The sequence below is a fragment of the Canis lupus genome, chromosome 29, assembly GCF_003254725.2.
Source record: "Canis lupus dingo isolate Sandy chromosome 29, ASM325472v2, whole genome shotgun sequence".
Lineage (NCBI taxonomy): Eukaryota > Metazoa > Chordata > Mammalia > Carnivora > Canidae > Canis > Canis lupus.
Window position 1 is genome coordinate 6,307,041 of NC_064271.1, and position 19,710 is coordinate 6,326,750.

At 37.0% G+C, this 19,710-nt stretch overlaps 1 protein-coding gene across 1 annotated transcript; it reads left to right on the forward strand.

Annotated features, from left to right (window-relative positions):
• Nucleotides 1–3,132: 3,132 nt before the first annotated feature.
• RP1 (RP1 axonemal microtubule associated) lies at nt 3,133–16,532 on the forward strand. Its single transcript, XM_035708282.2, has 3 exons — nt 3,133–3,753; nt 5,055–5,226; nt 7,416–16,532. The coding sequence occupies exons 1-3, from the start codon at nt 3,133–3,135 to the stop codon at nt 13,046–13,048; spliced, it is 6,426 nt and encodes a 2,141-aa protein (XP_035564175.2). The 3' UTR covers nt 13,049–16,532.
• Nucleotides 16,533–19,710: the final 3,178 nt, after the last annotated feature.

The following is a 19,710-nucleotide window of genomic DNA, read 5'->3' on the forward strand; positions in this document are numbered from 1 at the left end:
TTCTTCTGGGAGGAATCTGGCTTTGTCCTTTCTTCTTCAATAATGATATTGTGCACTGGATGCACACAGATCCTTTAATTCAAAAATGATACTGAATATTCATCATGTTCTGTATTTCACATACAATGCCCACCTTACCATTGACTCTTAAACCTCACTTGCATGTACACAAAGTGTCAACACTTTCCACCAATGACTTCTAGGCATTTTCAGAGATCTTCTTACATGCAGTGAGGATCCTATGTGTGTGTGTGTATATATATATATATATATATATATATATATATATATCTTTTTTTTTTTTTTTTTTTTTTGCTACAGCTTCCTTCTCAAGGACCCCGGTAACCATCTTATAGGTTCTTTCTCTATAAATGCCCCTCCATTGCTGGGCATATGGCATCTTCCCAGGACCTGGTACCTTCAGTTCGGGGTCAGGCAGCTAGGATAGCACAATGGGGGCCACTTCTTCCCTCCAATTGTCCTTATTTTCTAGGTTCTCTTTCCTGGTCCAAGCACAAAATCTCAATTTTTTTATTTGAGGGGGGAAAAAAAAAGAAGCCTCCCAAAAGCAAACCCCTTAGGCTATCAGCTTACATAACTGTGTCTTAACTTGATAACCAGGTCATTGGCTCTCCAAATAGTGAGATCCAGACAGAAGACTATTGCAATTAAAAGCCTTGCTATGTGCTTGTAGGTAAATATAATTTTCCAAAATTAGGAGAAAATGTGTTTTATTCATACACTATTAATGTAAATGATTTTAAAATAAGTATGTAAGTAAAGCAACCTAAAAAGTACTTGGAGGCAAAGAGTCCTGAAGTTTTTATTAAATATTGAAAGAATTCATCCCTCTTATAGTTAGTGAGGGCATGGGGATTAAGCAGCATGCCCAAGGTCAGACCACAGTTTATCAGCTGAGGATAAGAGGTGCAGTTTTGCTGACTCCATTGCAAAGGTGGATTTCCCAGCTTCTGAAGCACAAACCTGCTGCAGCTGCCTTTATTGTCTTAAGTACTATAATTACTTTAAACTGCTTGTCGAAGAGAGTGGGGGAGACATATATAAATTCTAGTTTGATCTCTGAATGTATTTTCCTAAATCACACATAAAATTTGCAAATCATATTGGAGATACACGAAGGATCTTAGGCAACAGTTTGCAAACAGTTAAGTAGATGATTTGGGCCAAATTTATAGCTGATTTATAATGACAAATATGCTTTTTTCATCTAATACTGATCACGTTTATTTAGTTTGTTCAATTTGTGCTTAAGGCTGCAGGGCATTTTTACTCTATCAAAAGACACTAATAATTACATCAACTTAAATATAGTAGAAAATAGTCACAGTATGCTACAAATGAGAAGTGAATCCAGAACCAGACAAACCTTTCCATGAGCTGGTCACTTGTCAGACTCTGGTTTCACTTATGAAGTAGGGGGGAAAAACCTGAGTGGCTGAAAATGGCTCTTAAATTCCCTCCTGAAATAGTTTTTTTTTTTTTTAAGATTTTATTTATTTATTCATGAGAGACAGAGAGAGAGGCAGAGACACAGGCAGAGGGAGAAGCAGGCTCCCCACAAGGAGCCCGATGTGGGACTCGATCCTGTATCCAGGGATCATGCCTGGAACGGAAGGCAGACGCTCAACTGCTGAGCCACCCAGGCGTCCCCCTCCTGAAGTTTTAATTTAATTATTTTTAAAAAGATTTAATTTATTTATTTGACAGAGAGAGAGCACAAGGAGGGGGAAAGGCAGAGGAAGAAGCAGGCTCCCCACTGAGCAGAGAGCATGATGTGGGGATTGATCCCAGGACCCTGGGATCATTAAGTGAGCTGAAGGCAGATGCTTACTTAGCCCACTGAGCTACCCAGGTGCCCTGAAGTTTTAACTTTAGAACCACCAATGGGAACAGTACCTCCACTTTCAATAGCTCATAGCAATGCTATCATTCATTCGAAATATTTAATGAAATGATTCCCAAAGAAGGATTAATGGTGCATAATCTACCTGCGTTTTTTTGGTATATTTTTATATTGGAGTTCAATTTGTCAACATATAGCATAACACCCAGTGCTCATTCCGTCAAGTGCCCCCAACAGTGTACCTGAATGTTTTAAAAAAGATTTAACTTACTTATTCATGAGAGACAGAGAGAGGCAGACATTGGCAGAGGGAGAAGAAGGCTCCCTGCGAAGAGCCTAATGCGGGATTGGATCCCAGGATTCCAGGATCACAACCTGAGCCAAAGGCAGACACTTAACCACTGAGCCACCCAGGTGCCCCTACCTGCATTTTTAATAATCTGTAATGGAAACATTTTACATTAGTTTAATATGGCCTTTATTTAAGGATTTACATAATATATTTGTTCTAGAATTTAATGTCAGAAAACATTTTCTTCCAGATGAACTCATTTCGTTCTACCCAACAATTCGAACTGGATAAACTTTTCCTGTCTCCCCCTTTTTTCCTTCACTGGCAGGACATGCAGAACTAAAGGGATCAACTGCAAAACTCTTTTCTCATTGGATGGCTTTTGATGTGTGTCTCTTTTGTTATTTTTTAATTGTCCAATAATACCTATTTAGTTTTTAGGATTTGCAAAATTTAGCAATGTATGAGAAACAAGTATTTATCCATAGTTCTGCCAGTCAGTGATAATTACCGTCAACATTAGGGCTATATGTGTTTCTGGATTTTTTTTCCACTAGCATAATAAATATGTATATGCTGGCAATGGCATGGTATATGTATTTTATAAACTGCCTTTTTCTTATGATCATTTTTCTATGCTGATAAATATAGACTTCTAAAGTAATGTTTAATGGTTGCATAGCTTCCTAGGGCATGGGTGTATATACCATAATTTATTTAATGACACCTTTATTCGTGTCTTTAGTTTGTTTTTATCTTCAAATTATAAATATCCTTATTGTTTCTATTTTTTTTATTGTAAGCCCCTTAAAGTTCCCTTTCAAAATAGGCAGGAATAATGAATGAATGAAATGCTAGGAATAGCCAAGATACCTACAACTATAATCAGATTGCATTTACATTATCATGTATTCTTTATGGTGCCGTCATTGCCGAGATGAATAATTATCCTCACCCCCCCCCCTTCGCAGCCAAAATGAGCGAAACTTCTTCCACTAGTGTTTCCATGATTCATCGGTCTTTTGAAGGTCAAGGTCCTCCTCGCCACCTGAGTGTCATGCATCCTGTTGTGGCCAAAAAAATCAGCTTCTACAAGAGTGGAGACCCACAGTTTGGCGGGGTCAAGGTGGTGGTCAACCCGCGTTCCTTCAAGACATTTGATGCTTTGCTCGATAACTTATCAAGGAAGGTGCCTTTACCTTTCGGGGTGAGGAACATCAGCACCCCTCGGGGAAGGCACAGCATCACACGCCTGGAGGAGCTGGAGGACGGCGCGTCGTACCTGTGCTCCCACCGTAGGAAAGTGCAGCCGGTCGACCTCGACAAGGCCCGCCGGCGCCCGCGACCGTGGCTCAGCAGCCGGGCCATCAGTGCGCATGCGCAGCGCTCCCCGCCGACCAGCATAGGCGCCGCCGGGGCTCCCGGCATGCTACGCGCCCCGCGAAGGCTTCTGGTCTTTAGAAATGGCGACCCGAAGATAAGGCGCGTGGCTATTGTGAACAGAAGGGTCACGCAGAGCTTCCAGGCTTTTCTGCAGCACCTGACAGAGGTTATGCGGTTCCCGGTGACCAAGCTGTATGCCACGGATGGAAGGAAGGTGAGTGTTCTGGGCGTTTCTCACGTCTGAGCTCGCGTCACGTAGGATGTGGGTGGAGGCCCCGGAGAATGAAAGGCTTCACGTGCACGTGTGTGTGTGTGTGTGTGTGTGTGTGTGTTCGTGTTCCCACCCTGGTGGGAGGGTACCGGCTCACGTGTGTGGGTGGCTCTACTGTTCTCTGGTCAGAATCCGAGGAAGCGATTGCCATGAGGGGCTCTTTTTAATCTCACACTCCCTCCCCTTTTTTGCCTTCCTTGTGCACCGAGTTGTATAATGGGTTGGCACAGAATCTTATCAGGACAATATTTCTTGAAAAGCCGTGGCCACTAGTGATACTGTTAGGTAGAGAAAGCATTTTTTTCTGCCATCTCTGCTGGTGTGAGGGTAGGTAGGTAGGTGGTGGAACAGAGGAGAGCTCCCCCTGCAGCTGTGAGCCTGTCCACCAGGCCCTTTCTCAGCTTGCTCATGGTAGAAATTAGCTACAGCTGGATATTTTGGTGGGGAAGGCAGAGGCTGAACTGACTTTTAAAAATATTTTTTAAGTTATGGCAGAAGACTGGTCACCAGGTAGTGTACAGGCCGAGTAATGATGTTGGTCTCACCACCCCCACCTTGATAGTTGGTAATTTTGTATACATTATTGGTGCCTACAGAATGCTTGGTGATGGGCAGCCCAGGTGGCTCAGCGGTTTAGCGCCGCCTTCAGCCCAGGGCTTGATTCTTGAGACCCGGGATAGAGTCCCACATCGAGCTCCCTGCATGGAGCCTGCTTCTACCTCTGCCTGTGTCTTTCTCTCTCTCTCTCTCTGTCCCTCATAAATAAATAAAATCTTTAAAAAAGGAAAAAAAAAAAAAGAATGCTTGGTGATTATCTCTGTAAAGCCCTGAAGGTTTTTGATTCCATTCACTATAAAATTGACATGGAAAGGGGGCCATAGCTGGCTCAGTCCACCACACTCTTGATATCAGGGTTGTGAGTTCAAAGTCCCACGTTGGGTGTAGAGATACTTAAAAAAAATAATCATAAAATCTTTTTTATTTTAAAGATTTTATTTATTTATTCATGAGAGACACGGAGAGGCAGAGACACAAGCAGAGGGAGAAGCAGGCTTCCCGCAGGGAGCCCACTGGGGGACTAAATCCCAGAACTCTGGGATCACGCCCTGAGCTGAAGGCAGACCTCAACTGCTGAGCCACCCAGGCTTCCCAAACATCATAAAATCTTTAAAAAAATTACGGTATGGAAAGAACAAAGCTTCATGTTGCTCATATAAGGACCTTAACTCTTTGGTTTCTTCTAGGTTCCCAGTCTCCAGGCGGTGATCCTGAGCTCTGGAGCTGTGGTGGCAGCAGGAAGGGAGCCATTTAAACCAGGAAATTATGACATCCAGAAGTACTTGCTTTCTGCAAGATTACCAGGGACCTCTCATCATGTATACATCAAGGGAAATACTAGATCAGAAAGCAGAAAGAGTAAGTCACTTAAATTTTTAGCCCTGAGTTGTGTGTTTTTTTTTTCTTTTGTTTTTAACCACAACATCAAAAAAACAAAACAAACCCAAAACCCAAAGCAATCTATGCTTAAATGACCAATTTCCTTCATCACGTGAAAGAAAATGAGAGGATCAAAAACATTCTAAACTGAAATTGGTTATATGTATAGTTGAAAAGAGTCATAGAGATTGTATGATTTTTTTTTTTTAGATTTTTCCAAATCAGTCAGTGATTAAGTTGATGTGGTAAGCCTTTATTTGTGTGTGTGTGTGTGTGTGTGTAATATAATACCTAGATAAAAAAAATTGCCAGCATTTCTTGATTTGGAGAGGAGCTTTATGGAATTTGTGTAAGTGACATCTGGTAGAGTTTTCTCCAGATTGTACCATGCAGCATCATAGCTGAGCGCAGCAGATTGAGTGACTGTGTTTTTAAAAATCTCTTAAGTACATATCAACTCCACTTTCTGAAGTTATTCCAGTAAAAATCACAGCCCTTGGATCCATTTTTTATTTAAAAAATTGATGTGATCATTCATGCTGGTTAATAATAATCTAGGTTGATGATTCCTTAGGAAATGCTGCACAATATAGCATAATCCTTTGGGTTGGGGAGAAAGAGGGCTTGTTGATGCTCAGAACTGTGGCATAAGCTGTAAATTCTCTATGCAGGCATGGTTAGTTGTATTATTCAGTGTGCTCAATATTTTAATCTCTATTCATTGTGCACACTTTTTTAGCTCTATGCTAAGGAATTTATTGCCATTTATACTTAAATTTTGGTTTTCATTTAGATGTGGAATAATAAACCCTTTGAGTAGTATTAATCTCTCTACTTACTGCTGAAGAGGGTGAAACTCCTCTGTTATGATATATTCAATAGATATCTCTTAATGTTTCTATTTTGTAGGCATTAGCTGCCAAATACCTGGTAAGTGTATGGTAGTACTATTTCACTGTGCTCATTTTACTAAGGTGATTTTACTATTTTGTGATATGGGCTGCTGAGTATGATTTTTGATGGTGTTAGGGAATGTGAGGGTTTTGTTAAGTTTTAATTTAAAAAATTTTAAGTGAGGCATTTTCATTGGCAATTTTGGTAAATGCATACAAAAATAAGAGAAAATATTTTTAGGTTTATACTCTGAAATGTTGAAGGTATTTGATTGATGCAAAACATATGTAAATCCATACAAACTGTTAATAAGAGTTTGATTGAATTAAAGAAGCTTGAATACTAAAGTTATCTTTAGAGACACACAGTAAAAAATAACTAAATATGTTGGCTTGTTGTCTAGCTGTTTTTTTTTGTGCCCTATGTCAAATGTACTAATTATGCAAAGTGAATGCTAAATTAGTAATTATTACTCAATTAATGTTTTTAAATTCTAAAAATGTTTTAGCTTTCATAATGCTATAGATGTCTCTCTTGGCTTTGCACAGGCAGGAAAATGAATATAACTGAATTATATTATTTGCTTTGTTTGCATAGGTAAGCAGCACTTAGACTCCAGTTTCAGTACTGGTAAACAAAACAACAAAACAAAATTCCACAAAAATCTTTATTTTTGCTAGAATCCTTGTCAGTTTCTACTTTATAATTTCCTTCTTAAAACTGCCTAATTAAACTCATTAAAATTCTATGAATCTCATTATTAAAGTAGGATTATAGGTTTTCTTTTTGAGAGTAGCTTGTAGAAATGTACCAGATGTTATAGTGAATTTAAGTAACCAATGAATAAGAGGTGAGAAACATATTAATAATCTTACTATGTATGATTTTAACTTCAGATATAGAGCTGCATTATAGTTTCAATAGGGTTTTTCAGACAAGTTTCTGAAACAAACCATGATTTACAATATTGTTTCTACAGAAGAATGTGTTGCAAGTTCAAACCAGCTGATTTACTGATGATATTTGGAAAATAAAACATCCATGCATTTAGGGCTGCCTAGCATCAATGTGAGGAAGGTTTGGTTTGTAATAAAGACTTACAGTGTATTCAAAAAAAAATCTTACTATGAAATTTAGAAAATATGGTATTTTTCTTACCAATAACTTAATTTTTTTCTTTTCTTTCTTTGCTGCCTCTTCTATTGGATATTTATAACTTCTCTGTCTTCTGCATTTTGACATGGGACATCTTTTAACTCTTAAAATCTTGAAAGTGAGCACACATGTGCCTTCAAGCCCAAGGTCCCAGATTTATTCTGTTTCTTCTGGCAAAATGCATAATAATGATTGCTACTCAGACCATTCTTTTGCTTCTGAAAATTACTTGGCCTTGGAAAAAAATGATTCTCGGAATTTACTGATATACCCTTCTGAAGATGATATTGAGAAATCAATTATTTTTAATCAAGATGGCACCATGACAGTTGAGATGAAAGTTCGATTTAAGATAAAAGAGGAGGAAACCATAAAGTGGACCACTGTCAGTAGAGCTAGTCTTTCTCATAACAATGAAAAGTGTGAGGTAGGCTGTTTTCCAGGAAGAACAGATGATCAGTCATCTCATTTAAAGATTGCGGCATGCTCATTGTCTGCAGATGTCTCATCTCTGGAGAAAGACAATAATCAAGAGGTCAGTTTGACAGAGGAAATAAACACTCGAATAACAGATCAAGAGACTGAAACTTGCACTTCTGTTAGTTGGGAGAATGGTGCTATGGACACAAACACTGTCCAGGGGACTCAGGATCAAGCAAAGCATCATTTTTATAGGCCCCCTACACCTGGACCAAAGAGAGTGAGACAAAAATCTGTGAGAGGGAGTGTGACCTTGGTTTCTGAAACGGAAGTTGAAGAGGAAATGATTAGACAATTTTCCTATAGTGAAGCAAGGGAAGATGGGGAAAACAAATCTGAGTATCACATGTTCACACATTCTTGCAGTAAAATGTCATCAGTATCTAACAAACCACTGCTTGTTCAGATCAATAACAATGAGCAGATGGAGTCATCTTTAGAAAGGAAAAAGGAGAGCAGGTTGCTCAAGTCAGGTGCAATACGTGCTGGTGTAGAAATTACAAATCAGAAGATGTTAGAGATGTCTCATAATAATGGCTCGCCGCAGACTATATCAGAAAACTCAATTGTGGGGGAAGTTATAGTTGATAGTTTAACATCAGACAACAAAACTAATATCAAAATCTTAAGGCCTTATAGTAGGACCAGGGATAGATTCAGCCCTATTTTAGCAGATACGACTCATTCTTTAAGTAATGACTCTGGAATTGACAAAACTGTTTCTGAGATCCCAGCTTTGGTAGAGTCTTCCACTGTTACCACAAGAATTGACAGACTAATTAATGAATTTGCTCAGTGTGATTTAACAAAATTTCCAGCAAATGAAAAGCAGACTTCGTTATCTGTTGCCAGCAAAAAGAAGATGAAATCTCAGCAACAAGTGATAAATTCTAGGCATCAGATCCGGAAGATTGCAACCAAAGGAATTCTTAGTAAGAATAAGAGAATAAACACAGGACGTAGAATTGCACAGGAAATCATATTGGAGGGTTCAGATGGTTCCCTTAAAGGAGGAGTAGTTTGTGAGGAAGACCTCCATGTAAGTGATACGGTAATTGAATCAAATTATTGTTCCCAAAGTGATCTCAATCCTGTAAATTCCAAGAATTTCCATGTAAATAAATTAAATACTCTTCAGAATCCTAAGAAGTTTCAAGGACTTTTAGCTAAAAGAAAATCCAGACCACTAACCAAAGTAAGTTTAGGAGGACCTACAAAAAGAGAAATTGGTCAAGGAGATAAAGTATTTCCCCATAATGACTTTAGGTATTGCAAAAATAATTTTGAAGATCAAAATTTATTTCCTATGTTTAACTTCCTTGAGCAAAGACCCAGTGATTTTTGTGGACCACAGGGCCAAGCAGAAATAGCATCTTGGTATTTGGGAGGAATTACTAAGAAAAATTTAGTTTCAAAAGTTAATAATTCACACATAACTTTAAAAACTCAGAAGAAACAAAAAGGGGATAAGTTAAAATCAAGTACTACTGTAAGTAAACAACAAGTTACAACCAGGGCAAATTCCTTAGGTTCTTTGAAAAAAGCTGTTTTTCCTGAGGCTATTAGCCATCATTCAGTTCAAAATTATATACAGAGATGGTTGCAGAACACAAATCCACATTCAGCTTTGCAATCTAGAAAATCAGCTCCAATATACAAAAAGGATAGGAGTGTGGTAAGTTGTAACAACAATGGTTTTGCAGGAACTAAGTCCCACACAAGTTCTGGAGAAGGAAATAATTTTGCTAGAGAAAGTAACAAGTATATAACTAAAAATGCCAGTTTGACAGAAAATCTAGGTAAAAAGGTAGGTAAATTTTTTGACAAAGTTAACAGTGAAGAACTTTCTAAAGATCTCTGTGAGAACCAGGTTGAATCTCTGAATGATGCTTGCTTGCTTCCCTTGCATGAAAATTGTGCTTTGTCACAGTCAGCTATTGATGATCATAATACTAAAATCCAGGTATGTGCTGAAAAATTAGGACCAGAGATAAGCCTTGTTTACCAAGAGATAAATGTAGCTACAAAAAGGCACAGCGTAGAAGCTGCCATTCAAGTAGATCTTACAGAAGAAGACACTTCAAAAGACCCTTTACCAATCTTATTGCTTCGCCAACTGCAAGCTTTAGTTCCTAGTATTCATAAGACTCAGAATGGAATTACTCAAATGCCAGGTTCACTTGCAGATATTCCCTTCTCTTCCCCAATATGTAAGTCTTATACTAATGTTCTTCTAGCTTGGCTTCTGGTACTAACCTTAAAAGGAAGTATAAATAGCTTCTGTCAAGGTGATGCTCACAAGACTACCAACAGAGCTTCAGAAATACTTGGATTATTGGAGGTCCTAAGGCATACTGCCATCACAGAGGAAGCTGATGATTTGAAGGCTGCTGTTGCCAATTTAGTGGAATCAACCACAAATCACTTTGGACTCACTGAGAAAGAACAAGACATGGTTCCAGTAGGACTTTCTGCAAATTGTTCCACACCCAACCTTCATAGAGTTCCTAAGTGCGTTGAAAATGAAAAAACACAGAAAATCTCTTCAGGTGGAGGCCACTCTGCCAGTGAGCACTGTGGCCCTGAAGCCTGTGTTTCAGAGTTGACTTGTTCATGTCAGATGTGCATTGTGAATAAGACCTGTCCTCCAAAAGAGACTTGTAACCTCAGTGACATTTTTTGCCCTAGTGATGGCTGTACTGTTGATCAGACCCCCATGAATAAGGCTTGTTTCCAAGGAGAGGTCTGTTCACTTACTGATGCTCTATCTTCCCACAGGGCTTGTGCTCATGAAGAAAACCATAGTCGTAAGGCAACTTGCCCAATTGATGAGGCCTACATTCCCAACAAAATCTGTAACACCAGTGATTTTTTAATTTTTAAAGAAAACACATATACTGATAATTTGGAATTGACTGAAGAATTAGAAAGAATAAATAAAGTTCAGAAAGATCTAAATGTTTTGGCAGACCCTGGGTGTAAACATAGCTTTAATATATTGGTATCAGACCAGAATATCAGCAATTTAAGCTACTCTAGCTTTCCCATAAATGAAACTGAACCAGAATTTGATAAGGAACGTAGTTCTGTAGCTGAATTGAAAAATTATTCATTAAAGACATTTCAGGGTAAAAATGCATATACATCCTCTGATAAGGAAGACTCCAAGACTTCTGAAGAACCAGGCTCAATAACCAATAGCATGACATCAAGTGAAAGAAACATTTCAGAATTGGAATCTTTTGAAGAATTAGAAAACCAGGACACTGATACCTTTCATATGAAGGTAAATGCAAGAGAGCAGGCCGCTGAAGAATTGATCCAAAAAGAGTTAGAGGCTAGTAAAAATTTGCAATTGATCGATGGCTCCAGAAGGAACATTACAGAAGAAGAAGAAAGAAATGGTATAATTTGCGAGGCAATCCGAAGGAGGCTGGCAACACCACCATCTTTAGTGTTTTGCTATGATTCTAAGCAAAATACTGAAAAGGACCTCAATGAAGGAGAAACTAAAATGAGAGTAAAAATGATGGTGAAAAGCGTGGAAATTGGAAGTTATTCAGAGTCCTCTCTTGATTTTAAAAATGACTTCATAGGACCAGTGACTTCTGATTGGTCTGAATTTAGACCAAGCAGTGAGAATGAGCAGCCATATAAAACATCCAGTGATGGCCCCAATGGCAGTTGTGAGGAAATTGTTCAAGACAAGGACTATAATAAAGGATTTGTTAAAAGGACAATAGAAAAACTTTACAGTAAAGGGGAAATTATTAAACCATCTTTTTTTTCTGGGTCTATACACAGATCTCAGGTTTGTCCTTATAATTCTGTTGAATTTCAGTGTGCTAGGAAAGTAGATCTTTATGATTCTGAAGGTCAGTCATTTGGCTCTTCTGAACAGCTCTCTAGTAATTCATCTATGTTGCAGAAATTTCTAGAAGAAGGACAAGATAAATGTGACTTTAATGATGTGAGGGCCAATTATCATGGAGGAGACATTTTAGGACATGGTACAAAACAAAACGATCATAACAGAATCATCAGAGACATAGAAGAAGGAGTACTGATTGATAAAGGAAAGTGGCTCTTGAAAGAAAATCATTTGTTAAGAATATCATCTCCTGAAAATTCAGGCTTATATGGCAATGCAGACACCATATCAGTGGATACTCTACTTAATAATGACAATGAAGTACCATATTCCCATTTCGGAAATTTGGCCCCAGACCCAACCATGGCTGAGCTGTCCTCTTCAGAATTGGAGGAATTGAGTCAACCCCTTGAACTGAAATGCAGTTATTTTAATATGCCTCATTGTAGTGATTCTGAGCCTTTTTGTGAGGATTTGCTAGATGTTCAAAATAAAACTTGTGCCAGGGAGAGAATACCAGTTCATCATGCAGAGGAGAAGGCTAATCATAAATCAGAAAGAGTATGCACATCAGTAACTCATGGCTTTACATCTGCTGGTAACAAAGTTCATCCTGTCTCTGATGATACTATTAAAAATCAACCTTTGCCTGTTAATAATGCAATTCATGGTGCACTTCAGGAAGGCGACTCTCTGGATAAACTCTATGCTATCTGTGGACAGCATTGCCCAATACTAACTGTTATCATCCAGCCTATAAATGAGGAAGACCGAGGATTTGCATATTGCAAAAATTCTGATATTGAAAATTTCTTGGGCCTCCATTTATGGATGAAAGTACATCCATATTTACTACCATCAAACAAAACCATATTTAGAGATGCTAACAATAAAGCAAATGGTAGAAAAGCATTTATTGATAATGCCTTTGATGATACATTTGACTTGATGGATAAAAGAAAATTAAGAAATTTAAAAGGAATTAGTTCATTGGGCTTAGAGGAAGAAAATAATTTAAAGAAATTTCAATTATATTTAAAGAAAAAGTTTTGTGTGAATTTCTTGCACACATCATTGTTGATTGTGGATAATAGGAATTCAGATACACGTGACTCCATTAATCAGACAAATGAAATCTTTGAAGTAGTTGATGAGAATAATAATTTCTTGAATAGCAGATTTCAGAACTCAAGAACAAATCTCAACCAAGTAGTAAGAGAATGTAGTGACTTCTTTTTTGAAATGCATGGTCAGACTTGCCTATTTTACCAAGTTGAAACATCCTTAAATATTAGTAACAGAAATACAGTAGAAATATTTTATGTATTTGAGGATGAAAATCTTTTTATTTGGGAAGAGGAAAGCCAATTTGATCTTGAAAGCAATGATGAAGATTTATAATTTTAATATCAGCACAGACTTTTAAAATCAATACATTTTTTCCTCATAATGAGATGAAACATCTAGAATGGGCATAGACGAGATAACCTTTAAAAATTTCCCACTTCTTTAAAATGAGCTTATTCTAGAAGCTTGCACTTGGATAATCTGATTTGACTTTCATTATTCTGCTGTTCTTAATTTTTCCAAAAATTAGAGACTCAGTTTTTATTGTATTATTTTTGAAATTTTTGTGTTTGTTTTTCCCTGAACATATGTAACTTCCTAGAACTGATTCTTCTTTCAGGACATCACAAAAGCCCTAAGGACAGGAATTAGATATTTTTTCTCTCCTTTTATGTTGTTTACTTTAGTGCAAAATGTGTATTGGTGAATAAAATATATTGATGAATAAATAGAATAGACATAGTCTCAAAGTGTACTTCATTTATTAATTTTAACTGCTGATTTAATAAAGGCATGAAGGTAAGATCTCACAACAATCTCCTATTTCTTGTTCCACATGTGTTGAATCTGGTTTCCTCAGAACGTCTAATGAACTCACAAGCATTTCCAGAGGACAGGATTCACCAGTTCTTTTCACAATTAAAAAAAAATGCTTTACTACTAAGCTGTCTCTCTAGTACTTTGCCTAGAAAATATAATCTTTTAAACAGTAGTAAAATGGTAAGAAATCCAAATAGGTCAGAATAAAAAAGAGGAAAAACTTAGGGCAGCTCAGGGAAGCAAAAGGAGCTGGAATGTTTTAACTTGGGAAAGAAAATTTAAAATTTAAAATTCTCAAAATTGGAAAAGAACTGCTATGAAGAGAAACTTGACATTTTTTAATGTTTCAACTGCAATTAGATATAAAAACACGTTGCCTAGAAGGATAAATAAATTTGATTAGACTATAAATTGCCTCTTTTGAATACTTGAGGTATTTTGCTTGGGATTATCCAGGGAACCTTTTAAGATTCCTTTCACTTCATGACTATATGATAGTACAGAAACACATTTGTTTTAAAAAGATTTTATTCATTTATTCATGAGAGACATAGAGGGACGTAGAGAGAGGCAGGCTCCATGCAGGGAGCCCGACATGGGACCCGATCCAGGGACTCCAGGATCATGCCCTGGGCCAAATGCGGACACTCAACCACTCAGCCATCCAGGATTCCCTAGAAACAAGTTTTATAAAACATTGAAATAAAAAAAAAATAAAAAAAAATAAAACATTGAAATCTATGTTTCTTGTGTGGAACTGCCTCAAAGTAGAACAATTAATGGTGTTTTTGAGCCACATACGGAGGTGCTAAAATAACTTAAATTTGGCATTGAGTAACTAAAGGTAAGTAATTACATAAAAAATACCTTTGGTTTCAGCTCTGCATGAGGCATAAATTCATAAAAAACTATGAGTTGCTATTTATTTCACCAGATGAAGCCTATCTCTATGTAGAGTATGCTTTTTCTACATTAAGTGATAGGATTTTCTCATGAAAAGTAGAGATTGCTATGTTATGTAAGCTTCTGTAATGACCAATGAGAATTTTGTTCAAATAAAAGGGCTAAAATTGTGGAGAAATAATAGAAGATGGATAATTAATGTTAATTTTGTGCCTATTTTATAGTAGGGTCTATGGTAGTCTTACAGATTGATTACGTGTAATCTTTCCTCATAAAGACACTGAGTTTGGCTTTGCTATACTCCCTTTTTATAGGTGACAGAACCTAGAGTAAGGGAGGTAAAGCACTTTCATCAGTGGTGCACAGTATCATGTCAGAATTTGAACCCAGACCTTTGTGCTTGAAAATCAAAGCTATTTTTATTACACCTTTATTTTTTTAATGTGAGGAAAAAGTGGTAAAATGTTTAAAAAATTGGCATCTGCATGGCTCAGTCTGTTAAGTGTCTGACTCTTAATTTTGGCTCAGATAATGATCTCAGGGTTGTGAAATGGAACCCTGATCAGGCTCTATGCTGAGCGTGGAGCCTGCATAAAATTCTCTTTCCCCTTCTTCCTCTGTCCCTTATCCATATATATGTAAAATCAGTGCTCTCTCCAGAGAAGGAAATTAATTTGGAAAGAGAATGATATTTAGGTGAATCAAGGAGATTGGGGAAATCACATCAGCCAGGAGCTTTTAGGAAAATATGGGATGTAGTATATGGTTTTTACCAATTATACTACAAATGTTATATTAATGCAATAACACTAGTAGGTGGCCCAGATGATATTGGGAATAGAATTGAGAGTGACATGTGAATTAGTAATGCATGACTGTGTAATGTACTATTTGAGATGAATGGGTTCATATGCATTATATTCTGAGATTTGGATCCACATCGTCTATCATGTTTCTATCCTGGTTCTAGCATATTGCTTGGGACATGGTAAGCACCTAGTAAATGTGTTGAATGGTTAAGAAATGCTTTTTCTTTATGCCTTGTTATCTTCAAATTGATACATATAGGGGGATATGAAAAGATGCTAAGAGGTAGAGCTGAGTTTTTTTTTGTATTTTTTGAAGCAATATTTCAGTCATTAAAAACATCTGTGAAAGTGATTTTTTCTTTTAAACATTAAAATGAATTTTAAAAAATTTTCACCAGACTTATATTAAAAACATATCTTGTAACACTGTGAAAGAAGACTAAATGAAACTTCAGAAGAAATTTAAGAATTTTGCACAGATTTAAAGGTGAAGTGTCCGAGGTTGAGGATGGGATCTGAGCCTATTGTGTTCTGGATAATGTAGCCAAGTTCAGAATCTTGGAATCTAGGTGAAATGATGTAATTATTGTTTATGCCCACAAGATGTCAGCTGCGCTATGCTTTCCTGGAAGCTCAGTCGCTGAACTCAGAAAGAGGCTTGCATGGCTAAAGGGAGTGCATCAAGGACTGAGACAGTCCCTGGGCAGTTTGCTTCTGCTTCAAAGAAAACTAAAGACCAAATTGTACAAGCACCCCTCCCCACAAATCTTAAACCCAGATGTCATATCAGGACTCAGAGGAAATAGTCTGTTTGTAGCAAGGAGCTGAAGTTCAAAAGTAGAGGAGTTACTAAGAAAAGTGCAAGATCTTCAATAATCATCAGAGTTGATTACAAGAAAAGCTGAATTTGGAGCATCGGGATAACCCAAAGTCCTAAGTCCAGTTGAAACTAAGTTAATGAATCTTTAGTTTGTGGGTAGGGGTGATTTTTTCCATGGTTTTCAGATATTTTATATCAACTTTTCAGTGACAAAATATGTGTCCTATTTTCAAGGTTTAAACTGAGATATCAAAGCAATGTTTCATGTTTGTACCACTCATTTTGTTAGTTTTCTCATCTGTAAAATGGGGCTACCACGTTAAAGGTCTTATCTGTAAAATAATTTTAAGCTGCCTTATAAGATTGTTGTGAGAGGGTCACTTAAGAGTATGATGGAAAAGGTATTAGCACAAAACTTGGCACACTGTGCTTAATACATTTTAGCTGTTTTGTTTAGCATTTAATACATTTTGGCTGTTTTGTTTTTATTTACAATTTAATTTTTTTTACCCTTAAAAATTGAGATATAGTTAACATAGTTAACACACAACGTGACATTAGTTTCAGGTTTACAACATAGTGATTTGACAACATTATACTTTGCTTACTACAAATGTAGCTACCATCTGTCACCATGCAATGCTATTATAATACCATTGACTATATTCCCTATGCTGTACCTTTCTGTCTTGTGACTTATTAATTCTGTAACTGGAAGCCTGTACCTACCACTCTCCTTCACTCATTCTGCCCGTCCCTTTGCCCCTTGTTCTCTGGCAACCACCAGTTTTTCTATGTGTTTATGGGTCTGTTTCTGCTGTTTTGGTTGTTTCATTTTTTTAGATTCCACATTTAAGTGAAATCATATGGCATTTGTCTTTATTTGACTTCTCTTACTTAGTGAAATGCCCTCTAGGTCCATCTGTGTTGTTGCAAATGGCAACATCTTACTCTTTTTTTATGGCTGAATAATATTCTGTTGTGTATGTATACCACTTATTTTTTATTCTATTAATGGAATTTGAATGCTTCCATATCTTGACTATTGTAAATAATGTTGTGATTAACATAGTAAATATATCTTTTTGAATTAACGTTTTTGTTTTCTTTGGTGGAATTACTGGGTTATATGGTATTTTTATTTTTAATTTTTTGAGGAGCTTCCATAATGTTTTCCACAGTGGCTGTACCAATTTACATCTCTCCTATCCCTTTACTTCACATCCTTGCCAACACTTGTTATTTCTTATCTTTTTTTAAAAACGATTTTATATATTTATCTGAGAGAAAGCAATAGATAGAGCATGAGCAGTGAGAGAAGGGCAGAGGGCAAGGAAGAAGCAAACTCCCTGCTGAGCAGAAAGCCCAATGCAGGACTGATATCCCAGAACCCCTGAGATAATGACCTGAGCTGAAGGTAGACACTTAACCAGCTGGGCCATCCAGGTGCCCTAATTTCTTGTCTTCCTGGTACTAGCCATTCTGACAAGCATCAGGTGGTATTTTATTGTGTGTGTTTTTCAAAGGATTTTTTTTTTTTTTTAAGTAATCTCTACACCCAACATTGGATTTGAACCTAAAACCCGGAGGTCAAGAGTTGCCTGGTCTACTGACTAAGCCAGCCAGGTATCCCTCATTGTGGTTTTAATTTGCATTTCCCTGATGATCAGTGATGTTGTGAATCTTTTCAAGTATTTGTTGGCCATCTATATGTCTTCTTTGGAAAAATGTCTATTAAGGTCCTCTGCCCATTTGTAATCAGATTATTTGTTTTTTTGGTGTTGAGTTATATTATTAGTTATTTATGTATTTTGGATATTAACCGCTCATTAGATATATTACTTGCAAGTATCTTCTCCCGTTCACTGTGTTCCTTTTTTTGGCATGTTGACAGTTCTCTTTGCTATGCAAAAGTTTTTAACTTTGGTGTTGTCCCAATAGTTTATTTTTGTGTTTGTTTCCTTTGCCTGGGGAGACATGTCTAGAAAAATGTTGCTAACAGCAATGTCAAAGAAATGACTGCCCCTTTTTTTTTAAAAAAAAAAATGTATTTGACAGAGAAAGGGAGAGAGACAGAAAGCGTGAATGCACCAAGTAGGAGTAGCAGAGGGAGAGGGAGAAGCATGAGGCTTGTTTCTAGAACCCTGAGATCATGACCTGAGCTGAAAGACAATTAACTGACTGAGCCACCCAGGTACCCTGACTGCCTTTTTTTTTTTTTTTTTAAGTAATTTGTGTTTTTTTAGGTCTCATATTTAGGTCCTTAATTCATTTTTTAGTTTTTGTGTGGTATGAGAAAGTGATCAGTTTTCATTTTTTGCATGCAGCTTTCCAGTTTTTCAACATCATTTATTAAAAAGACTGTCCTATTCCTTTTAAAAAAATTATTTATTTATTTATTTGTCCTATTTCTATGGCATATTTTTGCCACCTTTGCTGTGGATTAATAGATCATATAGGTGTGGTTTTATTTCTGGACTTTTCTGTTCCATTGATTTATGTGTCTGTTTTTGTGTCAGTATCATGCTGTTTTGATTACTTTAGCTTTTGTAGTGAGTGTATCTTGAAATCTGGAATTGAGATACCTCCAACTTTGTTCCTCTTTCTTAAGATTACTTTGGCTTTTTTTTTTTTTTTTTCACTATGAAAATGCTTTAATGGTGGCATCTGTACAGCATGTGACGTCCAGACAGGAAAAAGAGCAAGTGCACACAGAGACACGGCTGTCAGAGAACAGGTTGTGAGCGAATACAGAGTTCACACAGCTTCCACGCGCTTTACCAGGTATCAGCTCTAGGCCACCTCCTCCTCCGCCTCCTCCTCGAACTCCCCCTCCTCCTCTGCCGTGGCATTCTGGTACTGCTGGTACTCAGACACCAGGTCATTCATGTTGCTTTCGGCCTCTGTGAACTCCATCTCGTCCATGCCCTCACCCGTGTACCAGTGTAGGAAGGCCTTGTGCCGGAACATGGCCGTGAACTGCTCTGAGATGCGCTTGAACAGCTCCTGGATGGCTGTGCTGTTGCCAATGTCTTTTGTGGTTCCATACAAATTTTAGTATTATTTGTTCTAGTTCTGTGAAAAATGTTGGTATTTTGATAGGGATTTCATTAAACCCATAGATTGTTCTTAGAAGCATAGAGATTTTAAGGATGTTAATTCTTCCAATCCATCAACATGGAATATCTTTCCGTTTGTGCTTTCTTTTCATTTGTTTGATCAGTGTTTTGTAGTTTTCAGAGAATAGGTCTTTCAGCTCCTAGGTATTTTGTTCTTTTTGGTGCAATAGTAAATGAGATTTGTTTTTTTAAAATTTTTCTTTCTACTATTCGTTACTAGTGTATAGAAATGCAGCTGATTTCTGTATATTATCTTGTATCTTGCAACTTTAATGAATTCATCAGTTCTAATAGTTTTTTGTTGGAGACTAAGGCTTTCTAAATATAGTATGTCATCTGCAAGTATTGATAGTTTTACTTCTTATTTACCAATCTGGATACCTTTTGTTTATATATTTATTTTTCTTGTCTGATTGCTGCAGCTAGGACTTCAGTGCTATGTTGAATAAAAATGGTTAGAGTGGGTGTTTTTGTCTTATTCTTGATCTTAGGGGAAAGAATTTCATTTTTCACCATTGATTATGA